Source organism: Suillus subaureus (assembly GCF_016647635.1).
Source record: "Suillus subaureus strain MN1 chromosome Unknown BJ212scaffold_23, whole genome shotgun sequence".
In the NCBI taxonomy this organism is placed as follows: domain Eukaryota; kingdom Fungi; phylum Basidiomycota; class Agaricomycetes; order Boletales; family Suillaceae; genus Suillus; species Suillus subaureus.
The window spans coordinates 936-18004 of NW_024538579.1; the positions used below are offsets into that span (position 1 = coordinate 936).

General features: G+C 43.9%; 1 protein-coding gene across 1 annotated transcript; it reads right to left on the reverse strand.

The window, feature by feature from the left end:
- Positions 1-14875: 14875 nt before the first annotated feature.
- BJ212DRAFT_1365305 (uncharacterized protein) lies at positions 14876-15215 on the reverse strand. Its single transcript, XM_041336065.1, has 2 exons — positions 15137-15215; positions 14876-15095 (listed from the first exon to the last, which is right to left on the reverse strand). Exons 1-2 carry the CDS (start codon positions 15171-15173, stop codon positions 14899-14901), a joined length of 234 nt encoding a protein of 77 aa, XP_041191251.1. The 5' UTR covers positions 15174-15215; the 3' UTR covers positions 14876-14898.
- Between the last annotated feature and the right edge of the window lie 1854 nt (positions 15216-17069).

Here is a 17069-nt window from a genome sequence, read left to right on the forward strand (position 1 = left end):
GTGGGACTTGAGATGACTTGCATCTTTGGAGCATGTATGGTTGATCATGTTTTGCATCTGTAGATACTAGTAGCACACTGCAATTATGTATATGGTGACTTACATACCTTGGTGATGAGTTGCTTGAGCTCCTTGTGTTTTTTCTTCTTCTTACTGATCAAATCCCCAAGATAAGGGGCATGTTCCATGACATATTTGAATGTTCGCTTGTATCATGCACAAGTGATATCATCCTTGAAAATGATGTTAGTATACATATATGTATGCAATCAAAGCATGCATACAGTAGCTCAAAAAAGTGTCTGAATGTTTATGCATTTTCAAGTAATTGGATAATAGCAAGCCAGCACCTGAGTACAATATAAAGGCATAGGGACAAGTCTAAAGGCTTGACATCATAGCTATAATCTGAGATATATATCGTGGGAACTAGACCACATATGGGCAAGATATGGTAATTCTAATCACATGACTCATTTGGACACTTTTTTGACTTTATATCCAAATCACAAAATCCAACCATTCACAGATATTATTCTTAATAGAAGTGGTGCAATAATCAATATTTGGTCTTGTTTTAATATTATTTATATATATGAACCCACATAACATCATGAACTTTAACATAATCATCATACAGCCCATCTCCTCTGCTTCAAAGGATAATATCCTTATTCTCTGCTCCTCTAGTTTGTCTATGAGGCAAATTGCTTCAAAAACTGGTCCTAGCAAGTCTACTATTTTGCTATAGTCATAAACCAGAACATGCTAGAGAAGGAAAATCATAAAATGGGATGGTCTTTCAAGCTTACTCTACAGCATTAAAGAGCTATTGTTTATTAAAGTCCATCTGGCAAGGCTTCAAATGTTGTCCATGCCACCAAGTTCATCAATTCCATCATCCCCACTCCCATTCCCACTCAAACAGTCAAAAACACCCTTAAGGCAGCCAATCTTATGGCTGTAACCAAAAAGAAAATGCCTCTGGTTTCAGCAGCCTATAGGGGCCTTTGCTTTAAAGCACCAACATTGGACTATGGAAGACTGGAAGAAGGTAGTTTATTCATATGAGATAAAAATCAATAGAATGGGGTCAGATGGCCTGGAATATGTGTCAAAAAAGGTAGGGGAACCATCAGGGGAAAGAGAAGTCAAGAACATACTAAAGTTTGGAAGATGAAGTATGATAGTAGGGGTTGTAGGAGATGGAATGGTGTGGGGATTCTTTGTGAGGTGGAAGGAGGCATGAATGTAGAGCAGTGAATCTCCATTCTAGAGAAGTGTCTACTCAGAAGCATGCAGAAGTCAGCAATTGATGAAGAAGACATTATCTTCCAACTGGATAATGACTCCAAGCATACCTCAAAGCTCATGAGATCAATGTTCTATCATTGCCAGCATAACTATAGCAATAGTAGACTTGCTAGGACCAGTTTTTGAAGCAATTTGCCTCATAGACAAACTAGAGGAGCAGAGAATAAGGATATTATCCTTTGAAGCAGAGGAGATGGGCTGTATGATGATTATGTTAAAGTTCATGATGTTATGTGGGTTCATATATATAAATAATATTAAAACAAGACCAAATATTGATTATTGCACCACTTCTATTAAGAATAATATCTGTGAATGGTTGGATTTTGTGATTTGGATATAAAGTCAAAAAAGTGTCCAAATGAGTCATGTGATTAGAATTACCATATCTTGCCCATATGTGGTCTAGTTCCCACGATATATATCTCAGATTATAGCTATGATGTCAAGCCTTTAGACTTGTCCCTATGCCTTTATATTGTACTCAGGTGCTGGCTTGCTATTATCCAATTACTTGAAAATGCATAAACATTCAGACATTTTTTTGAGCCACTGTATATGCAGTCAAGTGGACTTACAACTCGTCCAAAATCTTCCTGTGGGCAGCCTTGATTTCTTCTTCTTCTTGTTTGTCCCCATCCTTGGCCACTTCTTCTTGTTCTAACAGTAAACACACCTGGATTACCTGCTTAAGATTGCAGAACATATCCAGGCCATGTAGGATCCATCATGCAATGTGTATGCACTGGTCCTGAGAGGTGAGCTCTTTGTTACATAATCTTCTAGAATCTCATCAAGGTGAGATTTATCTGATTGTGTAAAAATGAAATACATCACCTTGATGTTTTTTCAGCCTTCTTTTCAGCTCTAACTGGGCTATGCATCTTATATGCTTCAGGTAAGCTCTGTTTGGAACAACTGGCATTGTTGAATGACTCACCTGGCCTTTTTGGACTTGCATCCTTCCTTATCAGATGTGTTGGACACATCTCTCCCATGTTTCCCAGATATCTGAGGTGGTGGTGTGCTTGGTGGAGTGCTCACCTCTGAATCACTGGAAGAGGGAGATGATGAGGCAGAATTGGCATGATTATGATGTGCCATAGTGGTGGGAGGGAAAAATCCATGTAACAAGATAAGATAGCATTAGATGTGTTATTAATGTTTGTTTGTTGTTAATTACCAGTATACCATTGGTACAAAACTATAATGTCAATATATAACATTGTTGCCAGCTTATAACTACCATATAACATCACTACCACCTTACTTCTGCAATATAATCTCGCCATGACCATTGTAGAGACTCACACCTCTATATCACTGCTATAGGATGATATACCACCTCTTCTCACTGATACTCCAGTTCTGATCCTCAGGATAAGTCACTTGCACTGTTGCGCACTAACATGCAACTGCCACACACATGCAAACGCACTTGCATGTCCCATGTGCCCACTCTAGGTCCTCTGCTCCAGTCCATCCACCTGTCCGTGTCCTCACTAAAGTCCACCAGTGCATTTTTATTGTATTCTTATCACTCTGATGTATCTTCTGGACTGATTACGGTGCTGTAAACGTGCATGTGTGCGCTTAAGCACCATTACATACAGATATCACTACCTACTTGCTTCACTTCTGCGCTACAAGTGACGCCTAGTGCTCAATATAGAGAAGGGACTTATAGTTTTTGAGAGATATTATCCTAGCACTCCCCACCTCTGTGTATGAGTAGTAGTTTGCACATTAGAGAAAGTTGAAAGCTCCCAAAAGTCCAGATTTGTGTGCTACCTGCTTAGATGCAATCACTTTGTGCCAGTTTGATTCCTTCTTCCCTGGATTTAGTTTCCAGATAGCTCTTGCCTCTATGCTTTAGACCCCCATTGTGCACACTGTGTTTCCACATGTGCACTTTTACTTCCTATCGCCCCAGTGTGCTTTCACACACATCTCAACTGTGCTTCTCCCAGCATTCATGCTTCACGTATCCTCTAGCACCCATTCAGTTTCAGGGTCTCCCTCAGTTATTTTAAGGACTCTCTCTCAGTAGCTGTCCTTTGGGTTGAGTTCTGTCTCACATCCAGGTCTTGCTGTAGAGTTCCCCTAGTAGTAGTCTGTTTCTCCCATAGTCCAAAGTCCTCACCTTCACCATGGTTGAGCTGCATTTACTGTGATGTCAGTGTTGGGAGGCTTTATAATGTGCCAATCACATGTGATGCACACATAAGATAGGGCTCTTGCACAAACCACCAACATCACATGATAAAGAGTGACTTGGGCATGATTTTGTTGTATAAAGTTAATGCCACTCATAAATCTTACTTTTTGGAAAATATAATTCTGCAGTGTTCTGTGGGTTTGAATTTTGAACAACCCTGCATGGCTGGATTTTTTGAAAAGTTGAATTTGTGAGTGGCATTAAGAAAATGGAATGTTATGAGCTATGGAATGGAGGTTGTGTGCATGACACACAGGGGAACATTATGAAAATGGTATACCATTCATTCCACAACTCTTCTGGGTGGAAAAATGCATAAATGCAAGGCAGGCCACCTGAGTAATCTTGGTAGATATGCTGAAATAAACACTAAGAGGACCAAGGTCAGAAAAGCACAAAAAGAAGAGAAGGAAAACTTGAATGTGCAGGCAAGTCTTGGCCAGGTGACTCAGATATGTTTCATTGCTTCTAATATTGTTCTTAGCCTGTAGACCTACAGTGGCTCAAAAAACTGTCCACATGTTTTGACATTTTTCACTATCTATGATATTGTGTGAGAATGAACAAATGCCTCAAGGACATGCTTATACCACATTGTAGTATGGCTTCAGGGCTTTCATTTGAGCCCTATACCGTGGGAATCGGTGGAGATATGGTGGAGATACAAGGCTTACAAAATCATGACTCATGCAGACAGTTTTTTGAGTACATATTAAAACTATATAAACCATCATTTATGACACCATAACAATCATGCCACCATTAAATAAATTATAAAGTGGTGTCATTATGTCATTTTAAAACCATATCTAACTATACAAACCAAAAATTTCCATATGTCATGGTTATATTCACCATGAAAGCCACCCCCCCTGCTCAAAGGGATAATATCCTCTCTCTTTCCTATTCTGGCCTCTCTGCTTGTCAAATTTCCTCTAGAACTGGAGTATCCAAGTCCACTGTGGCCAAGTTCATCAAAGAAAGTCACACAGACAAGGAAAACTTCTGTGAGGGGCATCCATCCAAGCTCACCTCTACTGATAGGAGGGCTATTATTCAACATATCACTACAGGAAAGACTGATAATGCTGTCCAGGTCACCTATTACATCAATTCCACCATCACATTCCCTATCTCTTCACACACTGTGAGAAACATTCTCAAGACAGCTCATCTCAGGTCAGTAACAAGGAAGAAAAGGCTCTCCTCTACATCACACATAAACAGAGATGACTAACCTTTGCCTTAGCCCATCAGAATTGGATTACATGGACTGGAAGCATGTTATATGATCATATAAGACCACAATAAATAGGATTGGGTCAGATGGCAAGGTATATATGTGAAAAAAGAAGGGTGCTAGTCCTCTCTGCATATGTGTGATAGAGAGGAGAGCCTTTTCTTCCTTGTTACTGACCTGAGATGAGCTGTCTTGAGAATGTTTCTCACAGTGTGTGAAGAGATAGGGAATGTGATGGTGGAATTGATGTAATAGGTGACCTGGACAGCATTATCAGTCTTTCCTGTAGTGATATGTTGAATAATAGCCCTCCTATCAGTAGAGGTGAGCTTGGATGGATGCCCCTCACAGAAGTTTTCCTTGTCTGTGTGACTTTCTTTGATGAACTTGGCCACAGTGGACTTGGATACTCCAGTTCTAGAGGAAATTTGACAAGCAGAGAGGCCAGAATAGGAAAGAGAGAGGATATTATCCCTTTGAGCAGGGGGGGTGGCTTTCATGGTGAATATAACCATGACATATGGAAATTTTTGGTTTGTATAGTTAGATATGGTTTTAAAATGACATAATGACACCACTTTATAATTTATTTAATGGTGGCATGATTGTTATGGTGTCATAAATGATGGTTTATATAGTTTTAATATGTGCTCAAAAAACTGTCTGCATGAGTCATGATTTTGTAAGCCTTGTATCTCCACCATATCTCCTCTGATTCTCATGATGTGGTGCTCAATCCAAAGCCCTGAAGCAGCACTACAATATGGTATTAGCATGTCACTAAGGTCTTTATGTATTCTCACACAATATTGTAAATAGTAAAAAATGCAAAAACATGTGGACAGTTTTTTGAGCCACTGTAATGTAATTGGGACAGACTTCACAGGAGGTGCCTTTGGCAGCACTACAACTGGGGTCGGTTCCTTCTCTTTATTAGTGATTTTCTGGAAAAGAGGTGGGAGACTATTCTTCTTTCATTCAGTATCGATGTCTTCTTCGATCTGATTGCTTTTCTTGGTTCGAGGAAGTTCTAACGTTTCCACTTTCCACCTAATTACTGGGTCCATGGCATGCAGCCAAGGAATCCTGAGTAAAATTTGGTCACAATGGCCAAGTCACATGATATTGAATTTTCCAATCATGGATCATTCATCTATTTTCACAATAAGGATGCAATAATGAGTGATAGCGCCCCCTTTTGCATAGCTTCCATCCACAGTGGTAACCTGGAATGGTTTTGTAAGCTTGTGCATTCTGATATCATGGAGTTTGACAAAGTCTTTGGAGATAAATGTTCCAGCAGCACCAGAGTCAACAACAGCCATTGTTTCAACAGTTTTCAGATGGGTTTTTAGAGATAAGGGAAATGGGAACATGAAGTTCCTTTCTGATTCCAATACTTTGTACTAGTCTGATGGGTACATCAGAAGATACTGACGTCAATCCAGTCTTCCACATCAAAAATCCTCAGCTAGGTGACAGATCATTGTATCTTCATCTTCTTTGTCGCTATCTTCTATTTCTTTGTGGCAAACTGGGGTTTTTCCGTTCTTCTTTTGTGGACAGGCTCTGGTCATGTGTCCTTTCTGGTAACACGTGAAACATAGTCCTTTCTTCATATGATCACTTCTTTCTGCTTCAGTAAGTCAATCTACCTCCATGGCATTTGGATCATGCTGATCAATAGAGGGTCTGGGGACATATCATTGTCCAGTTGGCTTGGTAGTGGTGCAGTTGTTCTGACAGAACATAGCACCTCTTTTCCAGTTACTATCGAGCCTAATGGCTGTGGCAATGTATTTATCAAAGTCTATGGGAACAGTTTCCATTTGGTAAATGGTGTTACCAATTCCCTTCTTGAGCCCATCGTTGAAGAACATGATCAAGACAGCATCTTGCTTTATGGAGGCTTGTGTGGCAAGGGTCTTGAAGCTGGCGATATAGGAAGTAAGATCGCCCGTCTGCTTCAAAGTGTGGAATTTATTCATAGCTGTTCTGATGGCATCAGCTGGTACAAAAGCTTCTTTGAACTTTGTTTCAAAGTTTGCAAAGGTTCCGTAAGACTTGGAGGTGGAGTTGTCAACTTTGGTGTAAAAGGTGAGCGCCCAACCCATAGCGCTATCTTCGGTCATATATGCAAGAGCGGTAATGACCTTCTTTTGGTGTTATAGATTGTAGCATTAAGGGCAAAGTATGCCTTAATTGAGAACAACCATCGTAAAGCCTGCTGAGGGCTCCCATCATAAGATGTTGGAGCTCCAGCTTTTAGTTCTGGGGTGGTGGTCTGTGCTGACATCCTGATCTTCTGGTCTAGTGATGCGTCTGGTTACAGGGGATGTTACATCTCTCCCTGTCTGGTTCTTGTTTCTGGTTTCTGGGACCTCCTGGTTGGAGAGGGTCGGGGTAGCACTTTAATCTTTTGTTACAAACTAGGATGGTCATAACAACAGCAGCTCAATAAGAGCAACGGCTGAAGTTATAGACCTTGCAAATGCAAGGGTCATAAGACAAAACAAAGAGAGTGTCTCTGTCTTGAATATTGGTTCAGACAACTTAAGATTGGAGATCTTAAGCAAGAGAATATCCAGGTGAAAACCTAGTAAGATTAAAGTAAAGAACTACTAAGTACATTGTTGACTATATATAGGACATAGACAATTTAGGGCAGGCATAAGTCAACAATGAGTCAGAGATAAGAAGTGAGTCATCTAGCGATGGCTGCGGCAATCATGATGTAATACAAATATAGGAAACAGGTCTAGCGGTGGCATCATGCAGCTCGTGACATAATACAAGGATAGTGAGGGAAAATGAATAGGGGCATGTATGACTGTAACAACCAGCACTTAGAGATCACATAAGGTCACTGTCAGTCACAATGTGTCACACATTGGTGGTTTGTGCACAAGCCCTACTATCTTTGGCCCAGAGTTGCAAATCACAATGTAGCATGCTCATCTTCCACTCATTTCCTTTACACAATGATTCTAGAGGATGATTAGTATATAGCTTGCTGTATTCATTTTTTATTTCATGAAAAACAAACTGGAAGTGCTTGTGGCAGTGAAATACAGTGTGGAACATGCACTTTCTGCACCAATCTGTCAGAGGAGAGCCATTACATGCACCAAAAAATTCAGAAATTTTACTAGTGATTCTACATTGCCTTCTAGCACTGCTCTAATTTTTTCTGACATGAAAACTGTGTTGTGTTGAGAGCCATAAATGTTGTACTATTGAGATGCAAAATGTGACAGGAGGGGTGAGCTTGTGTTTGGAGTTGTAAAGCACCACTTGGCAACTCAGCTAACACATGTGCTTGCACTCACTCATATCTGTGAACAGTCTTGCAGTGCTGGTCACATGCCAAAGAGAAACCAACCCTCCAAGTTTTCTCAAGAGCTTGAAGATAAGATTCAACATGCCTGCACTATTCTACATGCTTCTCCTTCTCCTAACATTTGCGCTGTTGCAACAGAGCACAAAGTCCCATATGACACCCTTCAGTGGTGGTATCTTGGCAAGAGTCAGTCATACCACAAGGCTCATATTGAGCAACAGCTCCTATTACTGGAATCAGAAAATGTGCTTGTTGACTGGATCAAATTACTCAGCTCCATGGGGCATCCACTCAGCAAGCACACAATTCAAAGCAAGGCAGCTGTATTGTGTCATGGCAAAACTAAGCCTCATGAGAAGTGGGTCAGAGGCTTTCTCTAAGAGACGTCACACGTCTAAAGAGACAAGGACTTCGTAAGTCCCCAGTCGAGTATGAACAGACTGAGGAAGAAGGGGAAAATGAGACGAGCGAATGTACCTGGAGCGGAGTTACCGTATTTAGTAAGTACGTTGAAGGTAGTGAACGTGACACCAAACAAAAAGAAATATCTATACTACTATGTTGACGGATTGATTTTCAACACACCCCCTCAATCTGGCAACAGACCTATCTCGTCAATCATTTTCTGAAATGCAAGACGTGCGAGTGGTTTCATGAGGCCGTCGGCGAGCATTTCGGCTGATGGGATATGTATGAGCTCGAGAGTACCATCTTCGACACGTTCGCGGACGAAATGGTAATGAACGTCAATGTGTTTCGTGCGTGCGTGGAAATGCGCTTCCTTTGCAAGGCTAATGCATCCAGTGTTATCGACGAATATCTCTGTGCCAGGATCTTTGTCATACATTCTGATATCACGCAACAGATATCCCAGCCATATTGCCTGTTTGGGTGCATGTGAGAGGGCCATGTACTCTCCCTCGGTTGACGAGGCTGCAACAGTGGTTTGTTTCTTGCTATTCCATGATATGATGCAATCGCCAAGGGTGAAGATGTATCCTGAAATTGACCGGCGGTCGTCAATATCTCATGCCCAGTCTGAGTCACTGTATCCAGTGAGGACATCTGCATTCTCGCTGTTCTCCCCAAGCATGAGGCAGAAGCTGTGTGTGCCTGCAAGGTAACGTAAAACATGCAGTGCAGCTCTCCAATGTGCCTGCCCTGGATTCGCACTGAATTGTCTGAGGTGGCTGCTGGCGAATGCGAGATCCGGGCGCGAGACCATTGCAATCCAAGTGATTGCTCCGATGAGTTCACGGTATGGTAGCTTCTTCATCTCTGCAGCTTCTTCATCTGTTTTAGGGCCATCTGCCCTCGATAGGACGGTATTTGGATCAACTGGCGTCTGTACAGGGTTGCATCTGTCCATTCTAAAATGTTTGAGGATCGTGTTGATGTACTGGGCTTGTGAGATAGCGACGGAGTGATTCTTGCAATCGTCAGTGAGCGTGAATCCCATGAGCCAATCTGGGTCTTCTTCCTTCATCTCAAACAGTTTGTGTAGCTCGGCATGAGTCTCCGTGAGTGTCTTGATACTGCTAGAGACAGTAATGGCATTGTCCACGTGCCATGCTATGATTGACATGCCTGTCTTCATATGGCGGGTATACACTGCATGGTCAGAGGCACAGCGGATGAAGTTGCGGGAGATTAGTGCCTGGTGCATATGTTTGTTCCACAGGTGCGAGCCTTGTTTGATCCCATAGAGGCTAAGTAAGAGTTTCGCGACTCTGTCAGTGCCATCGCTGAAACCTTCGGGTTGTCGCATATAGATTTCGTGGTCAATCTTACTGTGGAGGAATGCCCCGGTGACGTTGTCTTGTCCTCGGTACCAGCCATGTGAAGCTGCAAAGTGCAGTATCACGCGAAGCGAGTCGAGTCGGACAGTTGGCGAGAATGTGTCACTATAGTCAACACCTGGGATCTGTGAATATCCTTGTGCGACAAGCCATGCCTTGTACTGTGTGATTTCACCATCTGGGCCAAGCTTGAGGGTATATGTCCATTGGCACCCTATGACTTTTCGATCCTTTGGCTTCTTGACTAGCTCCCATGTACCTCTTCTCTGCAACATCTCGATCTCCTCATGCATTGCCTTCCACCATTGGTCTGCCTCAGTGCAGGTAGAAGCTGCCCGAAAGTGTTCTGGGGTTCGTTGGCCATAGGCTGCGAGATAAGCAAGCTGGGCAACCTCGCTGACAGTGGTATTTTCAACCAGTGGTGTGTCAGTGTCGTTTTTACGTTGCCTTTGGGCTCAAGTTTCTCGTCTTGCCTTCTGATCATTCTTTTCCCTCTCAGACTTGGCTTTCTGGGTGTCCGCTGCTTGTTTCTTCCACGATGGTCGTGTGACACGCTCTGAACGTCGAGGTTGAGCTGGTGGAGTAGCTGGTGTAGGCATTGGGGGTTCTTTGACGAGCATTGGGGGTTCTTTGGTGAGTGTTGGGGGTTCTTTGACGAGTGTTGGTGTCTCATTCGTGGTTGGATTGGCATCTCCATCCATCACCCCCTCGGTCCAAGTAGGGGAGTCAACAATGGTAGTCGATTTTGGCACCCCCTCACTCGGAGTGGAGATATTAGGAGTAGGGACAGGTTCATCGTCAAGTTGGCTGAAGATTTTCTCATAGACTATGACATCACGAGACGAGATGAATTTGTGTTTAGAGGGAATCCAGACCTTGTAAGCTTTAGAGCCTCGTTCAAAACCACAGAGGATACCGTCAATGGAATGAGCCTCGAGCTTCTTCCGAAACTCGGGAGAGACTCAGACATGACAGCAAGAGCCGAAAATGCGGAGGGTAGATACATCTGGTTTACAACCATGGAAAACTTCATTGGGGGTAATTTTTGAGAGTGCTTTGGTTGGGCTTCAGTTCTAGACATAGCTTGCATACTCATGTGCTTTAGGCCAGAAGCATTTTGACATGCTGGCATCTTCGAGCATTGCAAGAGCATGTTCATGTGTGGTTCGGCTTGAAGCTGCTCTGCAACTCCATTTTGCTGAGGTGTACGAGGGGCTGAAAATTCGTGTGTGATGCCCTTCTGCTCAAAATAACTTCCCAGTGTCGAGTTGATGAATTCACCCCTGCAGTCAGAGCGTACTATCTTGACATGATGTTCAGTGTATGTCTCGAGTCGTTTGATGAGTGCTTGATGAAGGCTGGGGCTTGGTCCTTCGACTTCAAGTATTCCTTCCACCCTTTTCGACTATGGTCATCGACAATGGCAAGGGTGTAGAGATAGCCTTGAATGGATTTGTCGAATGGACCTTGGAGATCCATATGGATGCGATCAAGAGTTTTCTTTGCTTGAGTTGCGGTAGATGGGAAGGGGGCCTGGGGTGTTTCCCTTTCGCACATCGTTGCATGGTGGGAGGTCACCATTGCCTCGGAGGTCCATACCTGTCACGAGGTTATGTCGGGTGAGGTAGCGGAGGTTATCGAGGCTGATATGGCAAAGCGAGCATGCCATAATTCGAGTTGGTTGCTGAATGGGTAGAGAGGGCAATATCGTGTCTCGCAGTGGGTGGTGCAATGACACTATGGATCTCGTATAGGTTGTTGGTTAGTCTTCCCTCCATCATAATCTCACCATTGGGTTTCTTAATGGTGAGTCGCCCATTTCACTTCGTGATCTCATCCCTTTTCGGTCATACAGCCCTTCTGACATCAGGTTGTCATGGGCATTGGGACAGTATCGAACATTTGTCAATTTGACAATACAGTCAGGACGTCCCTTCATGGAGACATTAACTAGTACCGATCCATGTCCAAGGACTTGGAGTACAGGTCCGTCTTTCATGATCCCTTGGATATGCTCCTCTGATGGGGTGAAGGTAGCGAAGGCTGTTCGTTCAGTGCATATGTGAGTGGTTGATCCCCCATCAAGGATCCAGCCAAAACGGGAGTGAGAGGGAGGACTGGTGATATAGGATGAGTGTTCAGTGTCTGAGGAATCTTTGTCCACAACAGCTTGGTTGGCTTTCTTGCCTGACTTCAACCTGTATTTCCCCTTGTGGGATTTGTCATCCTTCTTGTCCCCCTTATTACTATCTCTCTTTGGCTTCTGCTTGTCACGATGGGGTCCCTGACCTTGCTTTGCACCACCTTTTGAGTAGCATTCTTTGGTCCAATGACCAGAGATATTGCAGTTCTCGCAGAAAGGTTGGCCTGGTATGGGTGTATGGCTGAGTTTGCTTCGGCCTTTGTTTCCATGTGAGGCTTGGTACATGGTACTGGATGTGCCTGATTGGCTTGTACGGACGCTGAACTCGTCCCTGATTCGCTGTTCGACTTTGACAGATTTGTAATGGTCAGGGAGAGCTGCAAACACATAGTTCCAAGCTGCCAGCATGGATATATGTAGGAAACACACAAATAACTCATCATTGATGTCCCGTCGCATTAGGATGAGATCATGGCAATAGCCCTTCATCTTTGCTATATGGGCATTGATGTCTTCCCTGTCATTATATTTGGTGGTGACGAGAGAAGCCATGACAAGTGTCCAATCTGTCACTGTGGTACCCAAGTATAGCCATTTCACATCTGTCCAGATTTTGGAGGCATGCTGAAGGTGCGCTAATTGGGCTATAACTTCCTCCGTCATGCATGAGGTGAGGACTGAGCAGACAAACATGTTTGCTTTGCTCCAATGGACAGGGTGGTGTCTTTCATTGAGTAAGCTGTGTAGTGGCTGCATGAAGTCTGGGTCTACATAAACATGTAGCCCAATGGTCTCAAGTGCATGGTATACAGTGCTTGTCCAGGTTGAGTAGTTGGTAGATGTGAGCTTGGGATGTAGACGAAGGAGATGGGTGAATTTTGATGGGTCAATGGACTTCTTCAGTGTGAAGTGAGTCTCATCTTCATCAGATGTGTTTTCATCAATGATGTTTGGACAGTGAGGTGTGGCAGATCGCGAATGTGAGGGCGAACGTGAGTTGTTCATAGTTGGGATTCCAATGTTTGTGGGTGAATGTGTTGGTTGGTCAAACATAGCGGGTCCGAGCATTCCGACACACCCTCGAGGGTCTTTGGTCATGGTTCAAAACACGTGTTATATTGATCTTGGTGATATGCAATGGGTATGGTATATTTCAGGAGTTCACAATGTGCGAGAGTGTCTGATGGGTCTTGATAGCAATATCAGTACCTGCGTCAAGCAGGGCTCATAACCTAAGAGACGTCACATGTCTAAAGAGACAAGGACTTCATAAGTCCCCAGTTGAGTATGAACAGACTAATATAGTATGTACCTAAAGAGACAAGGACTTCGTAAGTCCTGTACTACGTCAGTAAGGAATGTGAGTATCATATAGTGAGACTTACCCCAGTCGAGTATGAACAGACTGGGGAAGAAGGGGAAAACGAGACGAGCGAATGTACCTGGAGCGGAGTTACCGTATTTAGTAAGTACGTTGAAGGTAGTGAACGCGACACCAAACAAAAAGAAATATCTATACTACTATGTTGATGGATTGATTTCCAACACTTTCAAGGGGTAAGTAAGACAACACCTGAGCAATGGGGGAAATTGACCTTGAGCACGTCCCGGATGGCAGCGCAGAGTGCATGATTGACAGGCCCAAAATAGAGGTTGCTGCGAGTCTCTGCAAAAGAGGAGATAGCAGTGTAGTAAGTACTGAGAGGCACTATCCATTCCATTAGCGAAGGGATGAATCCATAAAAAGTATGAGCGAGGATGGTTTCCTCTGAGCTGTCAGACAAACCTAGGGGGGGAGGATACAGCAAAACATATTCCCTTTAGTCGGTCGTCATCTTCTGCCTACTATTCAGAATGATGAGAAACATATATTCCCTCAATGCCCCATAGAGACTCAGGTGAGGACAAGGTGAAATACGGGGCAGAAGCATGAGAACCAGGAAGAAAACCGAATTTCTCAAGAACAATTACAAAGTCAAGTGGGAACACCAAAGGTCCAGTCATTGTTGTAATTGTGTGTCGAATATGAACTGAAACGAAGGAAAGGGAGAGGGTCAAAATTTGAGATGAATGGCAAAGTGGAAGTGGTGATCAAACACCTGACACAAACAAGATTGTAGGTTGTTCTGGCTGATACAAAACAAAACAGCCATACACCTCACACACATAACAACCACTCGACATACCATCAAAACATAGAGATCTTTCAAAATCAAAGCTTCTTGCATATCCACGGGAAGATTTTCTAACACATCTTCCTTTGCCTTCCCCTTCTTCATCTTAGGTATCAAAGCAGACGCGCCAACTCGCAAGTTCAATGGTGCGTGCACAAATGAAGTCTCAGCAATAAATGACAGCTCGTGGCTTGCATGCCATCAATGCTGTAACATGCAGGTCATCGAGGGCCATGTACTCTTGCCACAGCTTTCTTGTGATGAATACACACGAACATTTGGATCTTCATGGATACCATCACTCAGTTGTCTGTTTCTGCGAACAGAAGCCAAAGTGCTTGTGATCTGAATGGTTGATCGTCTGCATTGTCATCATAAGCATGCATGGCAAGTAAGGAGACTCATACCTTGCTGTACTCTTTTGCAGACAAACCAAGCTTCTTCTTGTGACCTCCTGGACATGTTTGTGGAGTGTAAGGGTCTATATTAATGGACGACCACGCAAGTTATAGATGGATGCTGTAAGGCTAAGTGCGAGTTTGGTAGGGAATTGCAATTAAAACGATTCTGAAGAGAGACGAGTTGGATATTTTCGAGACGAGTTGGGAATTGGCCGCGACAGAGACTTTCTGAAGGACTTTTCAGTTGTTCTTGGAGTGGGAATCTGACTCTAAGATTCGCTGTAGGTAGGAGAGTACATGAGCAGTATATATACGTTTTCGAATACTTGACTAGGCTGGAACGAGAACATGAAGTGTAAGGCGAGGTGAAAATACTTCGGTGAGACAAGGAGATGGTGAGGTCTGAGCACAAGGTAAGGTAATGAAAGAAAATGGACAAGGGAGATGAAGGAATGTATCCACATAACTTGGATGCAAAGAGTTGCACTCTTCACATCAATGAGTCACGTGGATGATTGCGACCGCGTGGTTCATTGGTGTTCATTTTAGAGCTTGGTCGGGGTGTAGAGAATATGGAATCCTTACAATGCAGTAAATATACAAGACACTTTGGTCACCCCATTTTAGGTACCTCTTAGGTTGTATTATGTCTATAGCAGTAAAGGCCTAAGAGGTGCTTTTGGGGAGGTCCGGCCCATGTTCAAGGGTATTTCCCTGAATATACAGGGACCAAAATGTGATGTAGCGGGAATGGTCCAAGGATCATTATAAAAATCAGGCAGGAAATACCACAGAGTAGCTTTGGACCACAGATACATTGGGATTCCCTGTAGCGAAGGGGTGTCAGGGGTCCTACTGTGGCCAAATTTTCACGATAAATTTTCGAAATTGATAGCAGGATTAGGTGCAGGTAGAGCTCATGGTACCCATGGTTTTACTGTGCTAATGCGTAAGCTGAGATGAGAAGATGATGGAATCACTATCCCTGGTGAATAGGCAGGATCTCTGGTCTCATAAGACACTGGAATCACTGTATCCCTTGAGAATATGCATACCCTGAGGGGGGTCAGCTGCCTTGCAAGATGTTGGAATTACTGTATCCCTTGAGAATATGTGCACCCTGGGGGGGGGGGGGGTCAGCTGCCTCGCAAGACACTGGAATTACTGTATCCCTTGAGAACATGCATACCCTGAGGGGGGTCATCTGTTTTGCAAGATGCTGGAATCACTGTATCCCTTGAGTAATATGAGTATGGGTATTGTCATATCCCACAATCTGGACCCACATTCCATCATATTCCTACGCCTTCCGAGCCTACGTCTGGACCACACTTCATATCCAACTCATTCCCAGATCCCCTTCTGCTGTGTGCTCCACACCTCAGCAGGATCGACTACGCTCCAGATTTACCCCTGAGCTCCGGACCATCAGATCTCCACTGCTAGCCTGAACCATAACCCCCTGTCCCATCCACCCTATGTACACTCCATCTAGCAAGACATCCGGACTTCACCTCATCTCAGATTCTGGACTCTATCCACCTTCTCATATCCTGGTCCTGTATCCACCTTGTCTTCCGGATCCCCAGATCTCCGGACCTCCGGATATTAGCTCTGGACCTATTCCCACCCTCTGTCCAATATCCTGCGCCTATCCCCATTTAGGCATTCTCTGCTTTCCGGCTTTCGGTTACCTCTTCTGCCGTCTTGCTTATTGATCCTTGTACAAGTCTTCATCTCCAAGTCCATTTACTTATGTTCTGTCTTACTTACTAATGTGTTTCCACATGCTCGTACATAGCCTTGCTCCTTTGCTTACTGATCCCCTCAGATATTGTTCAGTATATAACCCCTGTAGATACTCCTGTAGTTCCTTAGTTTGAATATCAACTTAGACTTGCCCAATCATCTCTTGGACTTTGGTCCACCTAAGTCTGTCCTACCCATCAGGCCTAGGGATTGATTCCCTAGGCCAGAGTTCCGCCTTTCCGGCACTTACCCTCTTTCTGGACTTAGGTCCAATCCCTGTCTCTCCAACTCTACCTTAGGGTAGTCTACCTCTGTTTGTTTCTACATTGGACTTCGTCTGATGTAGCCCCTATTCCTTCTGGACCTCCAGACCTCCTGTCCTTTGGACATTCTGCCCTCCGTACCTTCAGATGTTCCGCCCTCCATACCTTCGGACATCCTGTCCTTCTGTCCTTCTGTCCTTCTGTCCTCTGTCCTCCTGTCCTCCTGCCCTCCTGTCCTCCTGTCCTCCTGTCCTCCTGTCCTCCTATCCTTCTGTCCTTCTGTCCTTCTGTCCTTCTGTCCTTCTGTCCTCTGTCCTCCTGTCCTCCTGTCCTCCTGTCCTCCTGTCCTCCTATCCTTCCATCCTGTTTCCTGTAGAAGTATTACCTTGCAGTGGGAACTTTCCTGAGCACTTCCTGTGTTCCTCCAG

Bases quoted from the DNA above. Each gene is read 5' to 3' on its own strand.
- BJ212DRAFT_1365305 (XM_041336065.1), bottom strand. From the start codon at position 15,173: ATGAACACCAATGAACCACGCGGTCGCAATCATCCAC. The intron at 15,096-15,136 runs GTGACTCATTGA...TTTGCATCCAAG, and splicing joins ACGCGGTCGCAATCATCCAC to TTATGTGGATACATTCCTTC.